General features: G+C 40.3%; 1 protein-coding gene across 2 annotated transcripts; it reads left to right on the top strand.

The window, feature by feature from the left end:
* Positions 1-26,404, top strand: IP6K2 (inositol hexakisphosphate kinase 2). Of its 2 annotated transcripts, XM_083603092.1 has the most exons (6): positions 1-159; positions 17,928-18,223; positions 20,313-20,535; positions 21,328-21,503; positions 23,269-23,444; positions 25,620-26,404. In XM_083603092.1, the coding sequence occupies exons 2-6, from the start codon at positions 18,022-18,024 to the stop codon at positions 26,115-26,117; spliced, it is 1,275 nt and encodes a 424-aa protein (XP_083459218.1). In that variant the 5' UTR covers positions 1-159; positions 17,928-18,021; the 3' UTR covers positions 26,118-26,404. The 2 variants fall into 2 exon arrangements, with proteins under 2 accessions (XP_083459218.1, XP_083459219.1); XM_083603093.1 differs by lacking the exon at positions 1-159 and having other exon boundaries at positions 17,752-18,223.

The raw sequence follows: 26,404 nt of genomic DNA, 5'->3' as shown, positions 1-26,404 counted from the left end.
CCAATCAGCGGAGGCTTGCTCCGTCAGAGCCAATGGAGATGCACGGGGCGGAGCCTACCCTCTGCCAGCGGGGGAAGGGCCGCCCCGCTCGGCGCCGCCATTTTGGCCTCTGAGAAACAAAAGAGTCGAAGCCGCTGCTGGCGGGGAGCTATTTGGCAGGTAACCGCATCTTTCGGTTTTTATTACTGTATTATTATTATTATTATTATCATCACCACCAACATTATCGTTCCCAGCCGTGGGTGTCTCAAGGTGTGAGGAGGAACCGAGGAGTCTCATCCCGTCTCGGGATAGGAGCCCAAAGGTCCCTTCCATGCCGGCTTGAGAAGAGCCGGCGGCTGGGTCGCAGGGCCACCATCTTCCGCCCCTTCTCCCTGCGGGTGGAGCCGGTTGCCACATCCGCACCCGCTCGCCCTCCCCCGGCACCACGTTGCTTTCTCCCGTCGTCCTCAGGCGAGGTAACCTGCGCCTGAGGTAACCGGCTCCTGCGGCTTCTGTAGCCGTTGAAACCCCAAAAGCCCCGCCGTGGCAGCGTCGTTGGAGGCAGCGGGACTTAGAGGGAGGCTTGCTGCTTCCAAGGGATGCTTCTAGGAGAGGGGTAGGATGAGAAAACGAAGCCTTTGATGTGCCCCCTAACCCCCCCCCCCAACTCCACACATCACAGTACCAGCCAGGTATCAGTGCATATGATGTGCCCCCCCCCCTCGTTTGTCTCTCTGCAATCCCCCCTCCCCACTTTCTACCCGGCAGGAATTGGTTTGCCGCTCGGTATATCTCTCGCGCTCTGTGTTGCGTTTGGCTTGTGATGTGGGCCCGCATCACCGGGCATCCAAACTGAAAATGGTCGGGCGGGGGTGGGGAGGAGGAGAAAATTGCTGCGAACATTTCACACACACCCTTTATTGCCTTTTTATTATACATGCACTTTTATGTTGGGTTTGTTTTAACACTTAAATCGACATCCTTCTCTCCTTGGGTGAGATTTCTCTTTCCTTTCTCTTTCCCTTATCGGAAGGTGTACGCAGGGTTAGAAAACCTTTCGCATAGGGCCAGGAGGTCATAAAATGGTGAGGTACTTTGAACTTCTGGGTGGGTGTGGTTTAAAGCTTTTATTGTGATGGGAAATGCATGACTCATTGTTACTCTGCAATTTTGAAATAAGCTGGATGACTAACCAGGTACTTGTATATGCCCTCCTGATTTTTTTCACATGTTGCACCTGCCTGGTGTATTTGTATGAGATTTGTATCATGAATTTGGAACATCTTGATCTTACACTGTAGTAACCTATTACTGTAGTTACTTAATTGAATGTCTAATTGACTTCTTCCCAGGCAGTACACTGTGTGTTGAAAGACCTTTTATTGCCCTGAAAAAATATTAGTAGCAGCCTGAGGTACTGTGGTTGTTTTGACATGCACATGACACAATCATGGTGTTCTGTATGTCTGATGTAATTTTCTTATGTTTTGGCCTGATTTTATAGCACACCATGCCCTACAGACTTGCTGTGCTTGGCCTATTATTAACATGGCAAAAAATAAGTCAGTATCTTCCCAAATAACTTCCTCCAACAGCTCTTAACATTTTATTAGAATGCTTTTTCAGAGCAAATTGCTCAAAAGTGTGCAAAAATGTAGGTAAAAGAAAACAAACACATGGAAGAAGTTCAGTGATTGCTAGCAGTCATCTTGAAAGTTAGCTGAAATGTTATGTGAACAAAGTTGTAACCAGAAGGCAACCAGTGAAGTAGCTTGCCAGGAGACTGCAGGAAGCTTTGGCGATTCCGGAATGTTGATAGAAATGCATATGGTGGTCCATGGCCTCTTGAGGGGATGTGGATTATTATCTGTACCACATCAACCTTAATAGCTTTCAAAAGCATCCCAGTTTACAGCCTGGCACAGAATTATCCAAATTATACAAAATACATATCTTAATCATTGACAAAAGATGTCCGCCTTCTCGCCAGATGGTTATAGTGAAAACAGCTTAAGTCACCAGTGAGTACTTCAAGGCTCCATTGTGCAGTGAGCAGGAGTGGTTATTTCCCATCAGTTATGAGTGTTCCTTCAGTTTCTAGACAACAGACTGTCAACCATCATTACATTGGCCGTGTCACCATATTTTCCACATTCTTCTGATATGTGATAAGGTATGATATAGAAGGACAAGCTGGACATAAATTGGCAAATTGGTTTATTTAGGATAGGGGTAGGTTATCTGTAGCCTTCCAGATGTTGTACTACAACTCCTGCCATCCCTTACCATTGACTGTGCTGCCTGGGGCTGATGGAAGCTGAAGTTCCAACATCTGGAGGGCCACAGGTTCTCAGTCCCTGATTTAGGATTTATAAATGAAATTAACGGAGATATATTGCACGTAGTCAGTTTATAATAAATGCTATTGACATCTTAGTTAACTGGATTGTTTTGGTTGTTTACACCCCCTTTGCCAGTAAGGGGCAGTACTCTGTTGCTTGAGGTGAAGTATTTACATAATCCAAATTTACTTATGTGAGTTCCCCACAGTCATTGGGGATGTTTGGCATATGTGAGCCAAGATCTTATAGCTGTCGTGTCAGTCACTTCACAGCCACCAGTGATCCTTCCCTTGCATGTTTAAGGGAGTAAAGGTGGAGATCTTGTTGATGGATGGGGTGAAACTACAAGACGTCCCACCATCTTTTAACCGTTGACTTCACTAGGAAGCAAAAAGTAGTAGTTTCTACAAATAGGGATATTATTAAAAGTGGGATTTGGGCAGTGTTAGGAAACTCAGATATATAAGCTAATCGCCAAATGGTGCCTTAAACCTAGGTTACTGTTTTCAAAATGGAATGTCTAGATGTCTTTTTCCTCAATGTGGTTTTTTATTACAATTTTTATTCATTTCATTTTTATACTGCTTTATATTTTAAAGAGAAAATCTCAAAGTGGTTAACAACACATTAAAACATCAACTAATACAATCCAGAACAAAACAAATTCAAGCTTCAATGAAAATATTTCAGACTGTTTCCCCCATATTTATTTACCTACTTAATTTATATAGCTTCCCCATAATAGAAGTACTCTAGGAAGCCAGTGTGGTGTAGTGGTTAGAGTGTAGGACTAGGGCTTGGGAGATCAGGGTTCAAATCCCCACTCAGTCATGAAGCTTCCTGGATGATCTTGGGCCAGTCATAGCCTCCTAACCTATCTCATAAAGTGTTTGTGGGTATTAACTGAGGAGGGGAGTAAACCATGTACACCTTGGAGGAAAAGGAGGGATATAAATGCAATAAATAAGCTTTTCTGCCTACCTTCTTAAGGAAGCTGGAGGGGGCAGCAAGATGGAGATGCCAGTTGTGAGCCTGGCATCCAGAGATTTATATGTAGTTGCAACTGGACCTACGCCTGTCACAAAACGCACCTGGCTGATTTTGAACACTGATGGCCAATGAAGGGATCCCTCATCCCCCTCACACAGCATAGAGCCCATTGGAGATGGTGGTGATGACACAGATGGCTGTATGACCCCCTTGCATTTTCATAATCCATTTAGCTGAATTACCGTATTTTTCGCCCTATAGGACGCACCGGCCCATAGGACACACCTAGTTTTTTTGGGGGGGGGAATAAAGAAAAAAAATTATTCCCCCCCCCCAGCCGTGGCTTCAGTACGCCCCGTGCTGTGGGCAGCAGGCTGCTATCCGCAGCCTCGGGAGCCCTGTGGGAACTCCCACAGGGCTCCCGAGGCTGTGGGTGTCTGCCCGAAGCATGGGGCACTCTGCTGCAGCGCGCCCCATGCTCCGGGCAGCAGGCTGCTATCCGCAGCCTCGGGAGCCCTGTGGGAACTCCCGCAGGGCTCCTGAGGCTGTGGGTGTCTGCCTGAAGCGCGGGGCGCTCTGCTTCAGCGCGCCCCGGGCAGCAGGCTGCGGATGTCTGCCTGAAGCGTGGGGCGCTCTACTTCAGCGTGCCCCACGCTCCGGACAGCAGGTTGCTATCCGTAGCCTAGGGAGCCCTGCGGGAACTCTCGTGGGCTCCCCAGGCTTGCTGATAGCTTCCTGAAGCCTGGAGAGTGAGAGGGGTCAGTGCGCACCGACCTCTCTCACTCTCCAAGCTTCAGCGGAAGCCTGCATTCGCCCCATAGGACGCACACAGATTTCCCCTTCATTTTTGGAGGGGAAAAAGTGCCTCCTATAGGGCGAAAAATACGGTACTTGGATTGGAGAGACTAATGTCTCTGCTATCCATTGCAACAAGCTTGCTAAATACTTTATAAATAAAATAATGCATATCTGTTGTTTTTTTTATAATATTTTTTATTAAACAGCTTTTATATTAACACAAACAAAACATACAAAAACAAACCACACACGTTAACAGAACAAAAAACAAGTACCATTTCATGTCCTAATTTCTTAGACCTTACTTCCTCGACTTCCTCTTGCTTCCCGTTTCTGTATTCCAAGTTCTTACAATTATTCAGCGAATCTTCCCTTATTTTATTATAGATTTATGTTAATCATCCTTATTCTCTCTGTCTTAACCATTACTAATAGTAACCATTTATTTTAAGCCCAACATCATTCTAACTGTCATTAATTTTATAGTATTTCTTTAAGTAATCCTTAAACTTCTTCCACTCCTCTTCCGCCGCTTCTCTTCCCTGGTCTCGGATTCTGCTCGTCATTTCTGCCAAACCCATGTAGTCCATCACCTTCATCTGCCATTCTTCCAGTGTGGGTAGATCCTGTGTCTTCCAGTACTTTGCAATAAGTATTCTAGCTGCTGTTGTAGCATACATAAAGAAAGTTATATCCGTCTTTAACACCCCCTGGCCGACGATACCCAAGAGAAAGGCCTCTGGTTTCTTTGGGAACGTATATTTAAATACCTTTTTAAGTTCATTATAGATCATTTCCCAGAATGCCTTAATCTTCGGGCACGTCCACCAGAGGTGAAAGAATGTACCTTCCTTTTCTTTACATTTCCAACATTTATTATCAGGCAAATGGTAGATCTTTGCAAGCTTGACTGGGGTTATGTACCACCTATAAATCATTTTCATTATGTTTTCTCTTAAGGCGTTACACGCCGTAAACTTCAACCCGGTGGTCCACAACTTTTCCCAATCAGCGAACATAATGTTATGACCGATGTCCTGAGCCCATTTAATCATACTTGATTTTACCGTTTCATGCATTATGAAACGATAATGCATATCTGTTTTGACTAGGATGCCATATTTCAACTAGAGATAACTTTAGCACCCCTTTACAGTTGTACCTCGGAAGTCAAACGGAATCTGTTCTGGAAGTCTGTTCAACTTCCGAAATGTTCGGAAACCAAAGCATGGCTTCTGATTGGCTGCAGGAAGCTCCTGCAGCCAATCGGAAGCTGTGGAAGCCCCGTCAGACGTTCAGCTTCCAAAGAGGGTTCGAAAATCGGAACACTCACAAGGTATGACTACATTTATTTGGAATGGGCCAGGTAGTAGTATAGATGTCTGTATAAAAAGTTTCACAGAATCTAAAGTGAGATGAAGTAGAGCCTGTCCAATCTCCCAGGAGGGTATTTTGGAACTGGCACCATCAGTGAGAAGGCCTTGTACCTGATACCCACCAGCCATATTTCCAATACAGATGAACTGGAGAGTAGAGCCCCTGAAACCATTCTTAAGGAATGAGCGCATTCATGTAGATGGAAGTGGTCCCATGCCACTGAGGGTTTTAAAGACTAAAAGCAACACTTCAATTTGAGGCCAGAAAAAAATGTAGTTGATATCAATGTGTTATGTCCCACACACTAACTAACATTCTGGCAAATACACTTTGTACCAATTGTACTTTTAAAACTTTGAAAGCAGCCACACATAGACAACGTTGCACCAGCCCAGATGATTACTGTGATTTATGGATGTGACTAGTGCATGAGAAACGAGTCAAATCCATGCTTTCGAAGTAAGACCACAGCTAGACAAAACTGGTAAAAGGCACTCTTACCTGCTTACATAATCTAATTAGTTCCAGGAGTACCCCCAGACTGCATACTTAGTCCTTCAGATGGAGTTCTGTCATTGCCTGGAGTAAGGATCATTTTGTTTGCTCCCATCCATGCCAAAACTGACTCCAGATACCAAGTCAGAGTTTTTACAACTTCTCTGTGGTTAGAGGATGGAACGAGAGATAGAGCTGTGTGTCATCAGCATACCAATTGCACTACATTTCAGAATTCCAGATTATGTCTTCCAGTGGTGCCATTTATAGAATAAACAATGCTGAATCAGAAAGCATTGAAGTTGCTATTGTAGTGGACCTGCCGAAGTAGCATGTATGTAACATGATGGATGAAATTATACATGCTGTGAAAGGTGAGGTACATAGCCTAGGATCCTGGGAGCAGGCTAACTTCTGGGTGCCCAGCTGATATTGGTTATAGACACTTATGCTTCTTCTCAGTTAATATTCAGCATGGCATCTTCCATCCCTTTTGGAAACCAAAGACATTTTGATCAGTGCAAGTGCTTTGGTAATAGGGACATTAAGCTGGATCAGACAATTTATCAGTTGAGGCCAGTATTGCCTACTACTTTGACTGGCACTGGTGCCCTACTTGCTACTTGATTTGTTTTTACACTAATGATATCAATTTGATATGGCACCCTTTTCATCAAAAGTATGTGCCCTGAGCTACAGTTCCTCCCCCGATAAGGATTGTTTACTATGTGAGACTGTCCTTGAATGGGCATTTATATCACGGCTACTACACTCTACAATTGTATTCATCTTAAAACACACCATATATATTATTTCAGTAATCCTAACAACTACAGCTCTCTAAGATTGATCAGTACTGTATTATTAGTTCCATATTTCACATGTACAATGGAGGCTTGTCTAAGGCATCCAAGTGACTTTGTTAGTTGCATGATTTGAATGTGAAACTAACTTTTAATAGTACTACCTACTTTGTTGTCTGACCCTACCCCACTAGCTAGTCCAGAAGGGAATGTGGCTCTCAGACTGAAAAGAGTTCCCCACACTTGCCATAGAGAATGATTAAATTTTCCATGTGTGTGTTTAGAAAAGAAAGCACAGTTGGCATCCATTAATTCTTCTTAATGAACGTTTTTCTGTGGAAAAATAAAGCATTGGTGCCGCACACAACTTCTAAGTACTCCTTGTTCTACAGCCCCATCCCAAGAAGTAAGAAATTCAAGAGCTTGTATTTGATGTTGGTGGGAAGACCTGGCAGTGCTATGGCTGGTCACAAATTACAGCAGTAGCAACTTTTTGGGAAATGAGACCTTGAGCTTATGTGTTGCACCCATTCAAAAGCATCCAGAGTAGTTTTAAAAGATGATGCACACACATTCCATTCCAGCAGGCTGCAACAGTGAGAGATAATGGGAAGCAGGGCCAGTCTATCAGTTATGCCTGAAAAACCCATCTCCACCAGACCTACTCTCCTTTAACTGGCAGCAGTCATTCCAACAGCAAGAGAAAAGACGCTGTGTCTTTCTGCCAGCTCTGCTGGAAGGACCAGCTTCATCAAGCTTCTCCTGTCCCTAAACTCTTTTTCCAGCTAGTCAATATAAGAACTACATACCACGGAGAATTGTGGGTTTAGTTCCAGACCACCGCAATAAAGTGAATATCACAATAAAGCAAGACACACAATGCTTTTTGTTTCCCAGCGCATATAAAAGTTATGCTTACACTATACTGTAGTCTATTAAGCCAGGCCCCCCTGGCTGCAGGGGGAAAACCTACACACATAGGATCTCCTCTACAGATGTTCCCCCTCAGTATGCATATGGCAAAGAGTGGGTGGCATGATGGCAAAGGTAATAAGCTTATCACATGTCAAATTCATGAGGGAATCACCCAACTAGGGCTGTGAAGATAGGCTGGAGCACAAAATAAAGTTATATTAGAGTCCTTTGCTGTTCTCTTTATAAGGAGGTCTGACTGTGTCATTATTTTTTCAGGCAAATTAGGACTTTTTTCTTAAGCAGATGGCTCTGTAATTGGTGTTACAAGCCACTTTATGTACTGCCTTCCATTAGTTGTAAATCTCTATACAGTAGGCCTGCCACTTACATGAGGGTTTGGTTCCGAGGCCAGTATGCAAAGGCAAAATCACATAAAGCCAGCAACCCCTGGAACTACCCTCCTGTGTGACCATCCCTACCTGTCTGGAGCGGACCTTGCCCTCTGCCTTGCTAACCAGGCACTGGGATGCTTCAAGAGCCTTCCTGCCTCCTTCCTAGAGACTGGAGGGCTCAAAGAGCTACTGTATTTTTCGATCTATAAGACGCACCAGACCACAAGACGCACCTAGTTTTTGGAGGAGGAAAACAAGAAAAAAAATATTCTGAATCTCAGAAGCCAGAACAGCAAGAGGGATCCCTCTTGCTGTTCTGGCTTCTGTGATAGCTGCGCAGCCTGCATTCGCTCCATAAGACGCAGACACATTTCCCCTTAATTTTTAGGAGGGAAAAAGTGAGTCTTATAGAGCAAAAAATACGGTATTTCCATAACTGGTTTCTCCTCCCCATTTATTATATTTTTTACGTGTATAAGACAATGTTTTTTGCTGATTTTTTTCAGTCAAGAATTAGGGGTCATCTTATACACAGAATGTGAATGTGGGGCAGGGTTGGAAAGCTTGACTGCTTTCAGGCTACACTGTGGGGAAAGGCACTTTGCTCATGCTCAGAGGCACTATTTCCCCCTCAGCCAGGAGTGAGCCTGGTGCATGGAGCTCAAGCTTCATGAGGTATCCTGTAGAAGCCCCTCTAGTGCGACACTGAAGAGGACGCCTCGTCACCCTGTCTGGAAGACTCTACTCTGCCCGCCTTGCTAATCTTTCAGCTGACCTTCCAAAGTTCCAAAGTTTGGTGACTTAAGCAGTGCGGCTGCCAATCCACACTGAAGGTGTTATTTTGGGGAGGGGAGGGGGTGGCTTCTCTGGCTCCAGTGCCCACCTGCTTCACCTTGCCCTGTACAAGGAGATGCGGTTGGCTGCGAGCACTCCTGGATTGCTCCCAGCTCTGGTGGCTCTGAAACCAGGACCTGGGCGCTGCTGCCGCGGTCTTCGTGCAGAGCAGGATCGGGCAGGTTGTAGCTTAGGCTACAAAGCGCGGGAGGGCGACGGACAGGCCCCCTCTCTTGCCCGCCTGTTTTGATCCTGGGCACTTTCTGCCTGGGGTTGAAGGCAATCTCCCAAAAAAAGCTCTCCCTGGCACTCTAAATGAAAAAAAAGTTGCCCATTTTCATGTTTTAAATACTGATTTCTTAATTTGGGGTTAAAAAAATAGAAATCTTATACATAGGGGCATCTTATACATGGAAAAATACAGTACGGTCAAACCTCGGTTTCCGAACGTCTCGGCTGCCGAACGTCTCAGAAGCCAAACACCGAAAACCCGGAAGTGAATGCTTCTGTTTTCAAACGCATCTTGGTAGTCGGATCGCTTCTGAGGCACGTTTTTCAATTTTCCCCATTGAACTTGCTGACAGCCCTTTGATCCTTGGTTTTCGAATGTTTTGGAAGTTGAACGGACTTCCGGAATGGATTACGTTCAAAAACCGAGGTTCCACTGTATTTATTTTTCGGTTGCGTGCCTCAGGTCCCAATCACGTATGTATATTATGTGTTGTTTGCGGGCCCATTGTATAGTATTTAAATCAGTAGCAAACTGCTGTGACTAGTAGAAGCAATCACTAGAAGTTAACAGGAAATGAGTCACAGTAGGCCTGTAAATGAGTAAAACTGTAAGGTGCCATATATTGGAACAATTTCAAGAGGTGTAAGTAAGAATAAGGGTGTGGTCCTACCATTGAAAAAATATATTATAAAATCACACAGAATAGCTATATTCTGGTGAAATGCCTGGCAGGTATTCTAACGTCATTCTAACAAGGGTATTGAAAACAATAGCTACCTTAATCATTACCTTGTTTTTTCACATTTGCCAGTTCTGTCCGATTACTTTTTGTACCAGTCTTAATAGGGCTTGATTTTTAATAAAAAATTAGTTTACTTGTGACAACTGTTTAATATGTATCTACAAGTATCTATTCAGGATGGATTTAACTATGCCTACCTAGACTTGTCCATACTTCTTTCATGCTTTCTTTTCCCCTTCCCCTAGGTGTACATGGGAGTTATTTTCTCCTTGCTAGGCATGGCCTGGGATGTAGTAGAAATAGGCTGGGCAACAGCACATGTATTTCTATCCCCACTCCCCTGTGGCTGTTTGCCACTTTGGACCTTGCCCCTGTTAGATGGATAAAACAGAAGATTGATTAATTACAATATGTATTGATTGCAACAGGGATGATGGGCCATCAGTTAGATTCACAAACAATACAGTGGTAAGTGGTACCTCGGGTTACATATGCTTGAGGTTACATATGCTTCAGGTTACAGACTTCACTAACCCAGAATTAGTACCTCGGGTTAAGAACTTTGCTTCAGGATGAGAACAGAAATCGTGCAGCGGCAGCACAGCGGCAGCAGGAGGCCCCATTAGCTAAAGTGGTGCTTCAGGTTAAGAACAGTTTCAGGTTAAGAACAGACCTCCAGAATGAATTAAATACTTAACCCAAGGTACCACTGTAATGCTAACTGAATGTATTCTGTTGTTATCACATATACAGTGGTACCTTGGTTCTTGAACTTAATCCGTCCCCGGAGTCCGTTCGACTCCCAAAACAGTTCAGAAACCAAGGTGTGGCTTCCAATTGGCTGCAGGAGCTTCTTGCACTCAAGCGGAAGCTGTGTCGGACATTTGGCTTCCAAAAAACTTTCACAAATCGGAACACTTCTGGGTTTGCTGCGTTCGGGAGCCGATTTGTTCGACAACTAAGCTGTTCAGGAACCAAGGTACCACTGTATTACATAATGCAAGTAGATGTACACTCATTATGGAAACTCATAATAGAACGAATCTGGACATTGCAGACAGAACCAACCAACACACAACAAGCAAGCATCTTTCCAAAACCTTAAGGCTACATTTTGTTCGAATGATTTTTTTTGGGGGGGGGTGTCCAATAGGGTGAGTGTTTATTGGGTTGAGGGATCCTCATATTTCAAAAGAGTGTCCAAGCTGTGTTATTTACCGGTAATCAAATTACAGACAATTTTAACCAAGTCATTTTGTGTCTTGGTATTTTGTATAGTTTGTGATAGAAGAGGAAAGCAAATTTTTGAAGAAATATTTTGCTAGATAAATTGAAATTCATTAGATGCTACTAAATAAAGCCCAGTATGGTATGTTTTAACATGTATAATTTATTAAGTGACAAACTAATGACAATCAGTTCAAATACGGAGTCCACACCCTACTCCTGCATTGTTTCAAAATCCAATAATCTTTAAAGAGGAGAAGTGAAAGAGAACATGGGAACAGTGGAAAAAAACTTACCCTGCAATGGAAAATTTTAATCTCTCATGCAAGATGCAGAGATGCTAAACTGGATCTTCTACAGATTATTATTATTTTTTTTGTCAGCTACACAATGTGCATTGGCTTGCAATGCAATTAAGAAATCAGCTATATCATAGAGGAGCTTTTAATTTATTTTACCCTGATCTTGTACAACAGGTACATGGGAAATCTGCAGCCCTTCAAATAGTTGTTGGACTATAACTCCCATCAACCCTGACAATTAGCCATGCTGACTGAAGGTTGCAATCCAACAATATCTGGAAGGCCAGAGCTCCCCCCTCCCCCGCTGTATCGTTGTTCATTTAACGGCTCTGTGCATACATGGATTCGTTAAAGCTGCATCATAACCCTAACCAATGTCACAGAATTGTGACATTACCTGTGTATGTCAGAAATGTGAAATACTATTTATCTGTTCTCACATTTTTACAAAATTCATCTGAGATTGTCTTGTCAGAATTCACGTTTCTTGGCATTTACCAAAAATGGTCAATTCTTGTAATATGTACATGTAAGGTTTATAAATTAGATAGTTGAGGAGGCATTGCCCTCTTGCCTTTAATGTGATCTTGCAGTTTTCTAGACTGATACACTGCACTTTAAAGGTTTCACCTTGCATTTACTTAACTATGTTGTTTGCATGTCCTTTGCTGACTGCAGGTGTCCTGTGAGAGTACAATGGAAATAAAAGCTGAGCAGTGTAATCATGATATGGTCATAGATCTCCTGAAATTACTTTTAAAAGTTTTAACAAGGAAAATATTTGACTGCTTTTGTCGGTGTTATTTTTAATAATTCATCTTCCTTTATATAAGAGGGGATCGTTTTGTAATTAAAATGATAGTGTATTAAAGGTTATGTGCCATTTGGTTGTTGAAGAAGTTAAGGAGCTGATTTCTCCCCCTCCCTTGCCCCAATTATGATTCCAGCAATCAGCATTACGAAGCCCTTCCTCTTTTTGCCCCTCTCCATTTGTACAGCTAATGATGCGTGAAGCCTAATTATTATTAACCCCAGTGTAGGTTTTAGTTCTACAATACTTTCAGAGGCAATCATCTCTATCTACTGTGACTTTTATTTTGATTAATATTATGCAAAAAATAGACTTACATTTCTGCTGATCTTGTTCTTTTGAATTGCAAGCCACCAAACAGCATTCATCCGTACTGTGACATTTTATTTCAGATGTGTGTGTTCTAGACTGATAATAAAACTTTCACCATTTTCCATGGTTAAGATGTGATGCTTAATTTTAGATTTAACTTCCATCAAGGAGATTTAAGGATCACATGCTTTTAAATAGTTGAAATAGTCTCTACACGTCCTGCCTCAAAAATAAGCTTTTTTGGCAAATATGTAATAAACAGTTCTATTTTCTCTTGACCTCTTTTTGTTCTTTGCACTGTTCCATCATTGTGTTCTTGCTTTACTTGTTTGTATTTTCTCTCTCAAGAGAAACTTTGCTTCCATCCCTGCTGCTGATGCTGATTTCTTATGGGAGTTCTGCTTTATTAACCTCTTGAAAAATTTCCATTCATACATAATGCTGCTGGTACTGACGTAATGAATGCAGCAATAGGACTTGAAGTAGAATTTCCATCCAGTTATGAAATCCAGTGTTGGAAGTCTGTTGGTATTTAGCATAGATTTTGATCTCTAAAACTAGAAAAACTAAACTTTCTGAAACAAAATATATCTAGATATATTAAGTCAGTACTTACTTTTTGCTCCTTGTGAAGCTAGGAATGGGGACATTGAAATGTTCTGCTGTTCTTGGTATCCCGTGAAGGTGACTAGAGATGTCTTCTCGGGACTGGGGCGGCTGTGAGGCTATTCACTTCTACTGCCCTGATCCTTTGGACAAAAGGATAGATAAAAGTATTATGGATGGATTTCTCGCCTCTCCCAAAGCAGGTTTATGTGTGGAATGGTAATTCTAGCAATTGTGAGTGTAAAGCCGGAGGATTATTCCTGGTTCATATGAAATGAAAGGGAATGACTTTGGGAATAAACTGCATTCTCAGCTTCTCAGGAGGAACTTCCATGTGTAGAGAAAAACCAGAACATATTAGCCTAGTAGGGCAAGAAAATCATTGTAAGAAGTAGCTGGAAAATATTTATTGTAGGTGTCCCCAAGTACCAGGGAACTTTCTGATCCTCAACATCCAGTCTCTTCCTTGATGAGAAGTATGAGAAAGTCTGTTCATTTAAGCAAAATAATTGAGTGAGGGAGGGGAGATAGGCAATTTGGTATTGTGAAGAGTCTGCCAACAAAGAGAGGGACGGAAGGAGACTGATGTGAAGGAGTTTCACTCACGTGGCTTGCTCATTGGGAAAGCAAGAGTTTTGCAAATTTTAAACTTTAAAAATTCCCACCTCAATTCAGATTCCCTTTACTCTTTTTAAAGTAGTGACTATTAATGGCTCCATTCATATCAACACCCAATGTTTATTCTAGGTTTTGTATTTCAAGGATGCATTTAGTTAAATGCTGAATGCTCGAGACTGTGCATAGCCAGTATTTTGGATAATTTTCTAGATAGTTTAATAAATACTTGAAATTTTTTCATTAAGGGGATAACTTGTAGTTAGGCAGAAATGAGAGAGCAGAAATAATGAAAATGAAGTAGAGAGAGTTAGCCATTTTGAAAAAAAGAAGACTTTTAGAAAGGCTATTGCCAAAACAAAAGCATTTGTTGTATTTCAGTAATTGAACTCCATGTTCCCAGGCACATGGGTCATTTTCTACATCTCAATATTTAAGTAGGATATTATGTTCTTGGGGAAGATTGTTAATAATTAAAATACTTTATGTTTTATACTCAGAAGATTTAGCAGGAGTTAAAACGCTTTTCCTTTAGAGTTATATAAATGGTATTATGAGGGAAAAGACATAAAATCCTGTTTGGGGTGGAAGTGTGAAGAATAAAGATGCCGTTGTTACCTTGATCTAAAGCAGGAATGGATCATTGGAAAGCTGTACATAACAAAACTTTGCCTAGGGACACCTAGTAGCTTAGGATTGCCTTGAACTGCATTCAGACAGGTTTTTTAAATGTCAAGTATGCTGCAAGCCCCACAGGGACTGTTTTTAATCCCTCTTAGTTTACACATGGACTTCTGACCAGCAAGATCAGTATAGGTAACACAGTCTCTAGATTGAAAATGTGCAGTAAATAAAACCATGAACCATGAAAACTTAGTGAAGTGGTTAAACACACAAGTTATGAATTGTGAAGCCTGTGATTTAGATCTCTGCTTCACCATATGCTCACTATGAGGCATTACGCTCTGGTATGGGAACAATAATTTAATCACAAGTAAAATTCCAGGGAAGGGAGGCAAAGACTACTTCAGGGCCTGCTCCAGCTGCTTTTCCCCTCTCCCTCTCAGGTGTGTGTGATCTACTGTCATCTACCCAATGGAAAGGATTCAAGGAAGAGAGGTGATGTTGATGGTGATATCTGCTCTCCTAGAGAAGACTATTCCAAAGAGTAGATGCCAGAGAAGGGCCAGCTCCACTTCTAGATCTTGACAGCATGTGAAAATGTGTAGAGCCCATGCCAGATATTATGTGAGGAAGTATGTATGAGAAGATGCTCTGTGGTGCGGTATGCAAGACACAGGCTGTTTAGGACTTCAAAGTTAAATTTTAAAAAAGCAGCACCTATGAGTTGTGCTTTGAAGTAAAAAGACAACCAATGGAGTCACAACTGCTTTAATGCACATCAGTAAATAAGGGACTGCAACATCTGGACTAATTGTGATGCTTTTCAAATCCATTTTCAAGGGCATGTTAATAGGAAATGTTTTTCTGTAGTGTAAGCAGGAGGTTACGAATGCATGAAGAACAAAAGCAAGATTCTCTTGCATAATACTGGAATATTATGCATGCCCGTGTATGAGAAACAGCTTTTATGCTCATGTTTGAAGGTGGGGCCTGTTGAATCATGTCCTGGGTGATACCCAAGAGAATGCAGTTTTGTAAATACACACAGTTCAGCATCCTCTGTGGACTGCTCTGAACATATACGAAAGAAAACAAATTGTGAAAGCGCTTGAAAAATTAATGAGCTCGCTGGGGAAGAGTGGAGAGTGGCATACGTTTGTGTATCAGGTGAAATCTGTAGCAAATACATTTTTCTGTGAGGATCAGAGGTTGTAGAGATTATTTTGACAAAGTCTTTGTGTTTGCACACATGCGTGCATTTTCTGTTACGATGTCAGAGCAAAATTTCTTGAATGTATTGTCATGATTTCAATGGCTTGTTTATTTGGAAGTAAGCTAGTGTTGCCATATTTTAAAAATAGACTCAGTGTCTATTCTGAGTAGGAATACAACCCAATGCATCTTAGCCCGAGTAGGTGATCATTGGATGCATCTTTATCTGAGGGTATTGCTATCGTAGAGTAATTCATTGGAACTGGAAAAATAGTGCCATCTTCTGGATAGAAGTGTGTTGCAGAAATGGACTGGATGCAATAGTAGTTAGGTAGTCAGAATGTGCTTCACACCAGTAAGCCATTAAGAGTTAACATTAGGTATACTCATTGCTTATCTTCTGTAGTATCACAGGTATGAAGTTATTGAGCTCAAAATATTTTGTTAAGTGTGGATTACATTGTATTTTCACCCGGTAATGTTCCTGATGATAATATTGTTACGGTCCAGCAAACAACGGTCCGAGGGCAGCAAACAACAAAACAATGCACAAAATTTGAAAACGATCTGAAATGTTTCTTAAAAAGAATTAAGTATCCTCAGTGGTAATAAGTTCTATATTATCAGTATCACATACACATCTATTGTTTAAAATCCTTCTGTGTGTCTGTGTATGTTTGTGCATGTGCACACATACACTTCTAGAAATTTATCAATTTTTATAAAAAAGAGTTGTTTGTTTCTGCAATCCATTGCCATTTAATTTTTAAGATAAATTTTGTGCACACCTACTTGGAAGCAAGCATCTTTGAATTCTGGGATTTATTTCTAAGATGACACGCTTTGCACAGCTTCGCACTGTGATCCTATACTTGGGTCTATCTAAAAATAAGTCTGCGACCTAGAACACTTTGTGGTCTCTCAGAATTAGCTGCATAATTGTTCATGTAACACTCTTTATGGGAGAATCAGTGGTCACATTATTTTTAGCTACAGATCTTAAAGATTAAACTATATTAGACCTTTACTATATTTGCTAATAGGATTTAGCTCATCTCTGCTTTTCTTTCTCAAGATGATCAAAACAGACCATTGAGCTTCTAAATGTGTGATCCTCAGTCTTGAAGACTACTATAATTCTGTACAATATAATGTTTGTCATCTTATAAGGAGAAAAACATATGTAGATACAGAGTAAACTTTTAAGATTATCCTCCTGTTTAAGTTGGAGATAAGGTTGCTAAGAATAAAACAAGCAATGCTGAACATACTACTTTTATAGAAATATGCACAATAGGTATTGATGTGTTTTAAAAATGAGGGGGGTTGTGAATTTCTGTCTATTTGTGTGATCTATGTATGCACAATTTTCTGAACATGAATTCTTTTTAGTTCTCTTTTTGGAAGCTGCTCTCAGAAGTCTAAAGCTTTTCTTTAAACTCTTGAGTTCAAAAAGCTAATTTGACATTCTGATTCATTTTATATTTGCTGTTTATATGTTTTTAAATGGATTTGTATATTTTAATATATTGTTAAGTACCATCCTGAGAAGCTTTGAGTTAAAGTGCAAAATACAAACTCACTAAACAATAATTAAATGGAAAATGCTTGTGTTTATTCTTCTGAGACCCCTCTTTTAAAAGCTCAAAAAGCTAAATTGCAAACTCCTTTATTACCTGGGGAGTTCAAAGTGGTGTTGAGGAACTCTTTTCAAAGGCTAGTTTAGGTTGTGGCCAGGCTCTTTCTTTTTAAAATGAATAGTAATAAATAGTGTGTGTATGTATGCATGCAGACTAAAAGAAAGGAAGCATCAAATGGAAACACTGGTTTACAGTGTTATTTGCCTGTTCTATGTACGACAGGCTTTAGAAGGCTAGATGGGTATCCGTAATATGATATAGAGAAAAGAGTGGAAATGCGTCATTTATCTACAGTTTTGCCCTGTGGACTATTGTGCTGATAATAAAATGCTGCAAGGGTTAGCAGATTTGAACAGCCAAGAGAAACAGTGCGAGTGCTTCTCCCCCTTCCACTTTCTGCACTGACATTCTCCCTGCTCCTTCCTAATAGGCACGCCTAGTAGCTGTGTGCTAATCCCAATTGGCTAAAATTGTGAGAGGCGTGGTATGCAGATTATGGTATGACCTCACTCCTGTTTGTCTCAGTGCTTAGAGCTTGTTGGCTCTTTTCAGTTTCTGCTTCAGAGCGGAGAGTTTCACTTCTCTTTCTCTCACTCTCGGTTGCGAAAGAATCTGTTATTTGTGCTCTTTCAGACAACGTTGCTAAACGAAAAGGGATTTTCTTCTGTTTCCATAGACTTTCTAGCGGGAATAAACATATACTGGAGAAGCGATCTCTGTGTGAGCTGCCTTCACAACTGCCACATTGGTGTGTCTAATGTGCTACAAGGATGAGCCCGGCATTTGGAGCTATGGAAGTGGAGCACTATTCCAAAGGCGTCCTGCTGGAGCCTTTTGTTCATCAGGTTGGAGGTCACTCCTGTGTCCTCCGGTTTAATGACAAGACCATCTGTAAGCCCCTTATCCAGCGAGAACACCTGTTCTATGAGACCCTTCCTACAGAAATGCGTAAATTCACTCCTCAGTATGAAGGTATGTTACCAACCTTAGAAGGGGGTCGGGCTTTTTTATTCCTTTTGTAAATCCAAATGTGCTGTTTTGTCTCTAAAGTCTCTTATGCTGAAGAGATTTTAGGGGGTTTCTTTTCATGCATTTTGATATTGTCTGAGCCAGGCTGTGGAGATACAGGGTGGAGATGCTTGCCAGTGGGTCTTTGGGCTGACTAACAGCATTAGAGTAGAACAACTCTGCTGATGATAGCCTGTAGATCGGCCTTAGGCACAGGTAGGTAAGTATATTGATAATAGCTTGTAAATGTTTTCAGTAATAATGTGCTGCTTCTTTCTGATTTGTATGTATGTGTGCACTTTTTAAAACAAAACAAAAAATAAACTGGATAAGATTTGCTTGTCTTACAGAAGTTTATTGTGGCTCTTTGGATTCTTTTCTACCTCTAACAATTTGGTCAGCATAGCAGGGAAGTTAAAATTTACTGTTAAAACATATTCAGCTTGTTTTTGCCCTTAAGGAGATGGGGGAAAAATGCGGTCATTAGGTAGGCAAAAGGTGAAATACCGTTGAAGAGACTGTCTCAGATGGTATGTGGGAGTAGATATTCCAGTTCTTAGCATTGCATTAGTTGACCAAAACTTTTAACTTTGAATGAGGTACTACTGGAATTTAATTAAAGATACCCGAATTTTAAAAATCTGATTACCTTTTTACATTGTATTATATTTATTCACTGAATAAAGCAACCACTATTTCACCAATTAAAAAACTAAGAGATGTCTCTTAGTTGTATTGCTATATGATGTGCACGCTTACTGAAACATTTGAAAACTTCTCATTACAAGCTTTTGGAATGAATAGATGAAAATGTACTTTATAAATGTTTGATAGAATGTAATAAATTGTACTAGCATATGTGGTTTTTCTCTTTTGGAGATGTGTGGGAGGGATTCAGGGGTAAGGGGGGGCCTCATTTGGTCCATCTCTGTTGTTTTTTCCAGGATAAAGTCAAAGGCCATTTTCTAGCTGGCTTCCCCCCCTTTCCTGTAGCTCTTTCCTGTGTGGGCAGCAGGACTGTCAGTCAGAGCTTCCGCACTCCCTACCCTTGCTACTGTAGGTCCCAGAGCTGCCTGCCCTTCTCAGAAGTGCCAGTCTCTCGCCAAGAACTCTAGTGATGAGCGGCAAGAATGTACAGATTGATTGATTTCAGGATAAAGAGAGAGGACTGAGGAAAAAAAGCCCCATTCAGCCAGTTGTTACAACTTCTGCCATAGCATTCCTATATGGCACTGTCAGAACTTTCCTCTAAGACTCTCAAAACATAAGACAATGCTCTAGAGACTCTGAGATGAGGAAGCAAAAATGCTTTCAAAGTTCACCATGTTTTGATGTATCTCAGTCAAATTTGTTTTGTACTTCATTTTGTTATTTCCTTTGCAAGACTGCTACATAACTGAAATCAATAAAATATATTCCCCCAAGGAAAATAAAAATTGTAAAATTAAACGTGGTGATTCTAAGTGGAACCCTTTGAATTAGTTGTCTGTTGTAATGTGTGATGTTGTTCTTGTTTTGCTCTGCTCTTGCAAGCCTTTCCTTTTCCCTGGAATCTATTAACCCTCCTGAAAGCCATTTGTTTGGATAAGTGCTTTTAGCTTTGCTGTTAAGCAAAACTTAAAGCTTTTGGTGTTTCTGTGCAGGGCACATTTCACTGCAAGATGTAAATATACAATGTTTTACATCTCTTCTAGGGACAGATAAGTCAGATTTTTTAAAAAAGAAAATAATAAAAATTTTCAATAATTGAAAACGTCTCCTGTTATTATTTGATTCCTATGTGATTCTGCTCACGAGAAGAATCTCCTGTATCATTAATGTGTTGTCTTCATGATAAATTGTCTTCTCTGTGAGGTGTCACTTTGTCTAGATGTTTTGATATTTGTTAGGTTGACAGATGAGTTTTGGCCTGTGGCAAGATAAAAAACTAAGGACTGGGGTAAGAGAAAAACCAAAGTTGCTATATTTTTAGTGCAAAATTATATTGTGTTGTAAGCTGTATATGCTTCTCATTTCTTTAATTTTAACTGTATATCTTATTTTTCTTCTGAAGGTGTGGTATCGGTAAGCTTTGAAGAGGATGAAGACGGAAACCTGTGTCTAATAGCATATCCATTAAATGGGGACCATGATAACTTGGAAAGCCTAGATAATTCTGAATGTGAACCTAAAAATAAATTGTTACGGTGGACTAATAAAAAGACTGTATTGCTAGAAAATGAAAAGTTAACTAAGGAGTGGGTTCGACAGCACCGAAAAGAAGAGAAAATGAAAAGGTAACTAAAAAAAGAGTAAGCAAAGCAAAAGCTAATATCATGATTCTTCTGTGTACACTCAAATCTCATGAATTGCAAATAATAATAATAATAATAAAATGCAGTGCAATCCTAAGCATTTTTACTTGGAAGCAGTTCCCATTGTATTTAATGGGTTTCCTTATAGATAACTGTATAAAACTACAGACTTAGTGTGGTAAAACTGGATAGGGTTGTATACTGTAATTTTTGTGCCTGGAAAGTCATTTTTCAAATTTAAGTAAGGAGCTCTGAAATTCTAGTTTTTCAAGCCTTCTACAATATATTTAATTTTATTGATTTCAGGATTAGATTGAGGCATTTTCAGTAGGAGAAGAATATCGGGAACATGGTGTCATTTGAATCTTGAAAGTTACAAACTGTGGCAACTGTTAAATAATGCTCTTCAGAAATATATATAAGAGGCCATGTTAGGCTGATGCTTCAAAAGCAATCAAAAATATTGTGGCACCTTACAAACAAGGCACTTATTTATTTAGCTTTTGTGGACTAGAATTAGTGCTCATCGGATGCCGGTACTCTTTTAAAAACATGGGTGAAGGCTTGACTGAGAAACCATGGGACAAATTACTTGGTTAATATAAGAAAGATAGTGGATACCACTTTTCAGTTTAAAAATCATTGTGAAATAGGCTAGTTGTAAGCAATGCACGAGTGAAGGCTAGTGGAGCACAAATATTTTCAAATGATTTTTGAAAGGCTAGGATACTTCCACTTGACCACTAATACTAAGGTTTGGTTCTTATTTTTCAGCCATAAGTTAGAGGAAGAATTCGACTTGCTGAAGAAATCTGAAGTGCTGTATTACAGTGTGGAGAAAAAAGGAAATGTCAGTTCTCAGTTTAAACACCATAATCCTTGGAGTATGAAATGTCATCAGCAGCAGTTAAAGCGAATGAAGGAAAATGCAAAACATCGGAATCAATATAGTATCCTTTGTGCAAATAAATGTATGACAACTGAACAAGAACCACATTATCATAGGAACTGAATAGTTAAATATCAAATGTGACAAGTCACTCAAAAGAGAACTTTTAGATCAAATTTGTGTTTCTCAGCATTGGCTGATGGAAGTGACTACAATGTACTATTTTCTGCTGTTGGAATTCAGGCTCTCACATAGTTCTTAAGCTGATGCTACATAAATCTGCAGACCATTTACCTTTACAGTAGCCCGCAATTGATGTGTAATCTCTGCAGTTGGTGGAGGATATTGATGGTAGTTCTGTTGTCTGCATTATGTAAGGAACCATGTTGGTCATGCTGCAGTCCAAGCCAATCTACCTCTTAAGCCAGTACATTCTGTTGAGGGGTGATCTGTGCTGACAGTGGTATGAGTACAGATGTGCCTTTAAACCAAGATATTCCTTAGTGCACGTCTAATTTTTATAAATCGAACCTCATGCTTTAATTAGTGGATAGACCCAGTGAAGTAAAGTTCTGCTGGAACCACCAGCATTCTTTCCTCAAATGGCACCAGAGGTCTTAATCTCTACCTCTTGTGATCACAAGTTCAAATGTATCTTGGTTTGCTTTTTTAATCGGCGCAAAGAAGTATGTATGTTTTTTTGTTCAGTTGTATGGAGAAAAATAATGCTATCTTAAGTGACAGAGCCATCAGCTTACTGTCTCTACTTAATTCGTTCTGGAGGTCCGTTCTTAACTGGAAACTGTTCTTAACCTGAGGTACCACTTTAGCTAATGGGGCCTCCCACTGCCGCAGCCATGTGATTTCTGTTCTCATCCTGAAGCAAAGTTCTTAACGCGAGGTACCATTTCTGGGTTAGCGGAGTCTGTAACCCGAGGTACCACTGTATAAGAACTGCTAATGGTTTTTTTCCAGGGGGACATTAAACCCTTAGAACACTGAAAAATGTTCAGTGAAAATATGCAGGTTCTCTGCACAAGCCTTGTAGAGAATTTTTTTGTAGAGAAATTTTCTGATGGAGTTGTCTGAAATATTGATAACTTACCATCAATACCTGATTGGGATAGTTTAGAATATTTTTATACAGTTGAGAAGGGCAGCTGAATAGTTTATCCAAGGTTATACCTGAGTTATGTGTCAGAGCAAAAGCTTGCTGAAGCCAAATTGATTGTTTCATAGGTTCTGTCCTAAATCTCCATCATCTCAGAGAACAATGCTTTTCTTTGGTTTGTGGAAAACAAGGCATTTTATGATACAGACCTGCCTGACTGTTAAAATCAGCAGGGGAGGCCTTGCTGGGGGAGCACTGCTATTTAAGGCCCGAGAGGTAGTGGTATTGTGGGGACCTTCTCTGTAGTTACCCCCCCATATGCCCCGTTATGGAACTCCTTCCCCATGGCAAAGGGGCCAGCACTCTACCTGGCACCATCACCAGACTCTTTTCATTGGTCATCTGGGAGCAGATGAGTAATTTTAGATTGGGTTGTGCCCCCCCTTGCACTATAGTAATTTCTGTTCTGTATTCCAAGTAAGGTATTTAATATATTTTATTGAATGTTCGTATCCTGCCTCGAGACCTTGTAGTGAAAGGTGGATAACAATGAGTTTAAAATGCCAGTCATTAATAATGAAGCTAAGTTGTACAAGTTCTAATAATAGGGGCAACATTGAGAATTTTAATTATCGGTGGAACATTTCTTTAATTCGGCTTCAAGTATAAGAGTAATTTTGGCCACAGTTCTTCTGAGCTTTCCTTAACTAAACAGAATTTATCTTACTGGAAAACCTAACCTCGCGTTATGAGGTGCCTTGTGTGTTAGATCTCAAGATGGGAACCCGGCAGCATGGAGATGATGCATCTGAAGAAAAGAAGGCGAATCAGATCCGGAAATGTCAGCAGAGCACTTCAGCAGTTATAGGAGTCCGAGTTTGTGGTATGCAGGTGAGCTTCAGAAAGAGCAGGAATGAATAGTTTCTGCTTATTAGACTGTGAATGAAACCAATTTCTATTTGCGTTTTCTTCAAGTGGAAAAATTCTGGCTTTCCTTAGGCAAGCATTGCACTGTTCTGAATTTTGTGAGCTACCGATTACAGTTGTCATCAAATAGTAGAATTAAGTGCAGTGGCGCTGTACATTTTTCATTATATAATTCAGGCAATTTAAGAATGGTGTCCTCCTTATTTTCTCTAATTCAAAAAAATTGTGCTGTTACTCATTTTAGGCAATTTTGTAACCTTCCCACTTCCTACTTTTCTAGCTGAGAGATTTTAAATTTTATTCACCATCTTGCTGAAGAAAGCTCCAGAACGTGGCAGTATCACTGTAATCAGGCGGATGGGCCACTTGAGAGCAATGCTCTTCCTTATCAAGAGCGGAGAAAGTGAGCCACTGTGCCTTTCTCTCACCATGCATGGAATTTGCTATTTAACCATCAGGCTGTCCTTGATTAAGAAATCCAATATGGGAGATGATCACAGAGAGTTCGTTTCCACATGCATGTGCATGGAGTGAAGCATGCACTCAAAAATCCTCTCTAGCAATGCATTCTCTTCCCTCCCATACTAGCAGATTGATTGATTTATTTTAAATGCAGATTCCGTCCTGGAGTCCTGAAAGACTAAATTTGAATGCAGATAAACTGCAAATTATTCACGATACTAATAGGCTGCACCCTTGCTTTAAAAAAAAAAAAGTTTTTATTAAGGATTTTTTATGTTAGTCTGCACCAAGTCTTTGTAGTGTGCGCACTTCATAAAAACAGCCAAAGGAAGGCTCCTTTCACAAATAACATGATTGTAACTGTAAGGCAAGCTGTTACTATTTATTTGGGTGTTTGTTTGTTTGTTTCACCTTTCATTCTGGAAAGATTTCTAAGACACCTTGCAATTTAAAAGTAAATAAATAAAATTACATTGAAGCTGCTTCTTTTCCCTTTGGATCATTGTGGCTGTTCACGTTGACTTTGATCGCAGCATATTGCTCAAAAGGACTGATAGCTGGGTGGAAGTTGCCTAGCCGTGTGCACTTTATTCCCTTCACTGCAGGCATTTTCACTGTCCAGAGGTAGAGTAGGTGATAGCAGTTAGCTGTTCTGCCTGGCTGTTTAGTTATTCCCTGTAAGTGAAAGATGCAAGTGAATGGGGCAGTATGGACAATAAAATTAGTTAGGGCTCCTTGCTTGTCTGCTGGCTCTATGCATCCTTTCATGCAAGCTTGGTTTGAATGGAATGACTACTATGAGAGAGGAACTTTTCATCTTCCTGTACAACTAGAAAAGGTCATCTATCCCACTTTTCCTTTCCTTTGTTACTTTTAGTGGTAAACATCTCTGTGCTTTCCCTTATACAGCAGCATCTCCTTTGCAAATGATGCTTGGAAGGTATAAACATGGTATTCATAGTCCCTTTCCTTATTTCAGGCTGCAGGATATTGCTCCAGTAGTTTCTTAGTTCATTCTTTCTGCTTTTAGAGATACTAGTTTTAGTCACCATGCTTAATTTTTATCCATTTGAGGGCCAGCTTGTACCGTCATTTCAGTTTAGTCTTCAAGGACTGACTCATTAATCTTTGCTACCATTTTAGCAGATACTAATATGATTTGTTATGGTGTGTGAAAATATATTTTCATTGTCTCAGTTATATGCTTCAAGCTGTTGATTTCTTCTGTGGTGTAGACATACACAATAATTTTATTTAAAGGGCCATTTTCCCCTTCATGAGATTGCCACCAGTAGCTTTTCAAAATGAATTAACAAGCATAGGCATGATACTGCTGTTATTGGCCTGAGTTACCAAATGCCATTATGCATGTTGTAACTTGACTTTTTAAATAGTGGCCAAGTAAATTTCTAATCCTACTTAAATTCCATGGTCTTATTTCATCAGTGGAAAAACAATAATATACACCTTAAGAATCTGCTTTGGAATTAAAACGTGTTATATATGAATGATTTGGCAGTTAGAATATTCCACCTCTGACTTCCTTCAGCTATATCAGAAGACTTTTGCAAAGTTTTCCTTCTCTTCTGAAGCATATAATTTCTTGAGGGTTTTAATTCAAAGTTACTGTTTCATTCAGTGCTAACAAGTCCTTTTCTTGCCTTGTATTTTCTACAGGTTTATCAGCCAGGTTCTGGCCAGTTAATGTTTATGAATAAATACCATGGAAGGAAACTTTCGGTCCAAGGATTTAAAGAAGCACTTTACCAGTTCTTTCATAATGGGAAATACCTGCGAAGAGAACTCTTTGAGCCTGTTCTAAAGAAACTGACTGAATTAAAATCAGTCTTGGAGAAACAGGAATCTTACCGCTTTTACTCCAGTTCTTTGCTCATCATTTATGATGGAAAGGAATTACAAGAGGTAGCTGTGGACTCTGATCCAGAAGACCTTGAAGGCCTTTCAGAGGAGTCTTCAGATGAATCGGCAGGCGCATATGCCTATAAGCCTACTGCTAGCTCAGTTGATGTTCGAATGATAGACTTTGCCCATACAACTTGCAGGTATTACGGAGAAGATAGCGTGGTGCATGAGGGCCAAGACACGGGTTATGTTTTTGGACTTCAAAACTTAATAGTTATTATTAAAGAAATAAGAGATGAAAACAGTGAATAAACATTTAGAATGCAAAGCAGTAGAAAGCACTATAGTGACTCTTTGTATTCCAGAAATATTGACCACTTTCTGGTGGTAGCAACCTGTACAGACTCTGTTGGGATGGCCCCATCGGAGTCAAAGCTGTTCGGGCATTTCCTTTTAGTGGTGCTAGAGTTAGCACTGACACATCTGGGTATCTTTATTATTTATTTTAACTCTCGTGAACATTCCATATTTGATTATTCAAATACCTCTGTTATTCCTGTGTGTATATATACCAATAAAATTCTTTTTGTTCATTGTAA

This window comes from Podarcis filfolensis (assembly GCF_964270895.1).
Source record: "Podarcis filfolensis genome assembly, chromosome: 2".
Lineage (NCBI taxonomy): Eukaryota > Metazoa > Chordata > Lepidosauria > Squamata > Lacertidae > Podarcis > Podarcis filfolensis.
Note: the sequence above shows the minus strand (reverse complement) of the source record. Positions and strands in the feature narration are given on the sequence as shown.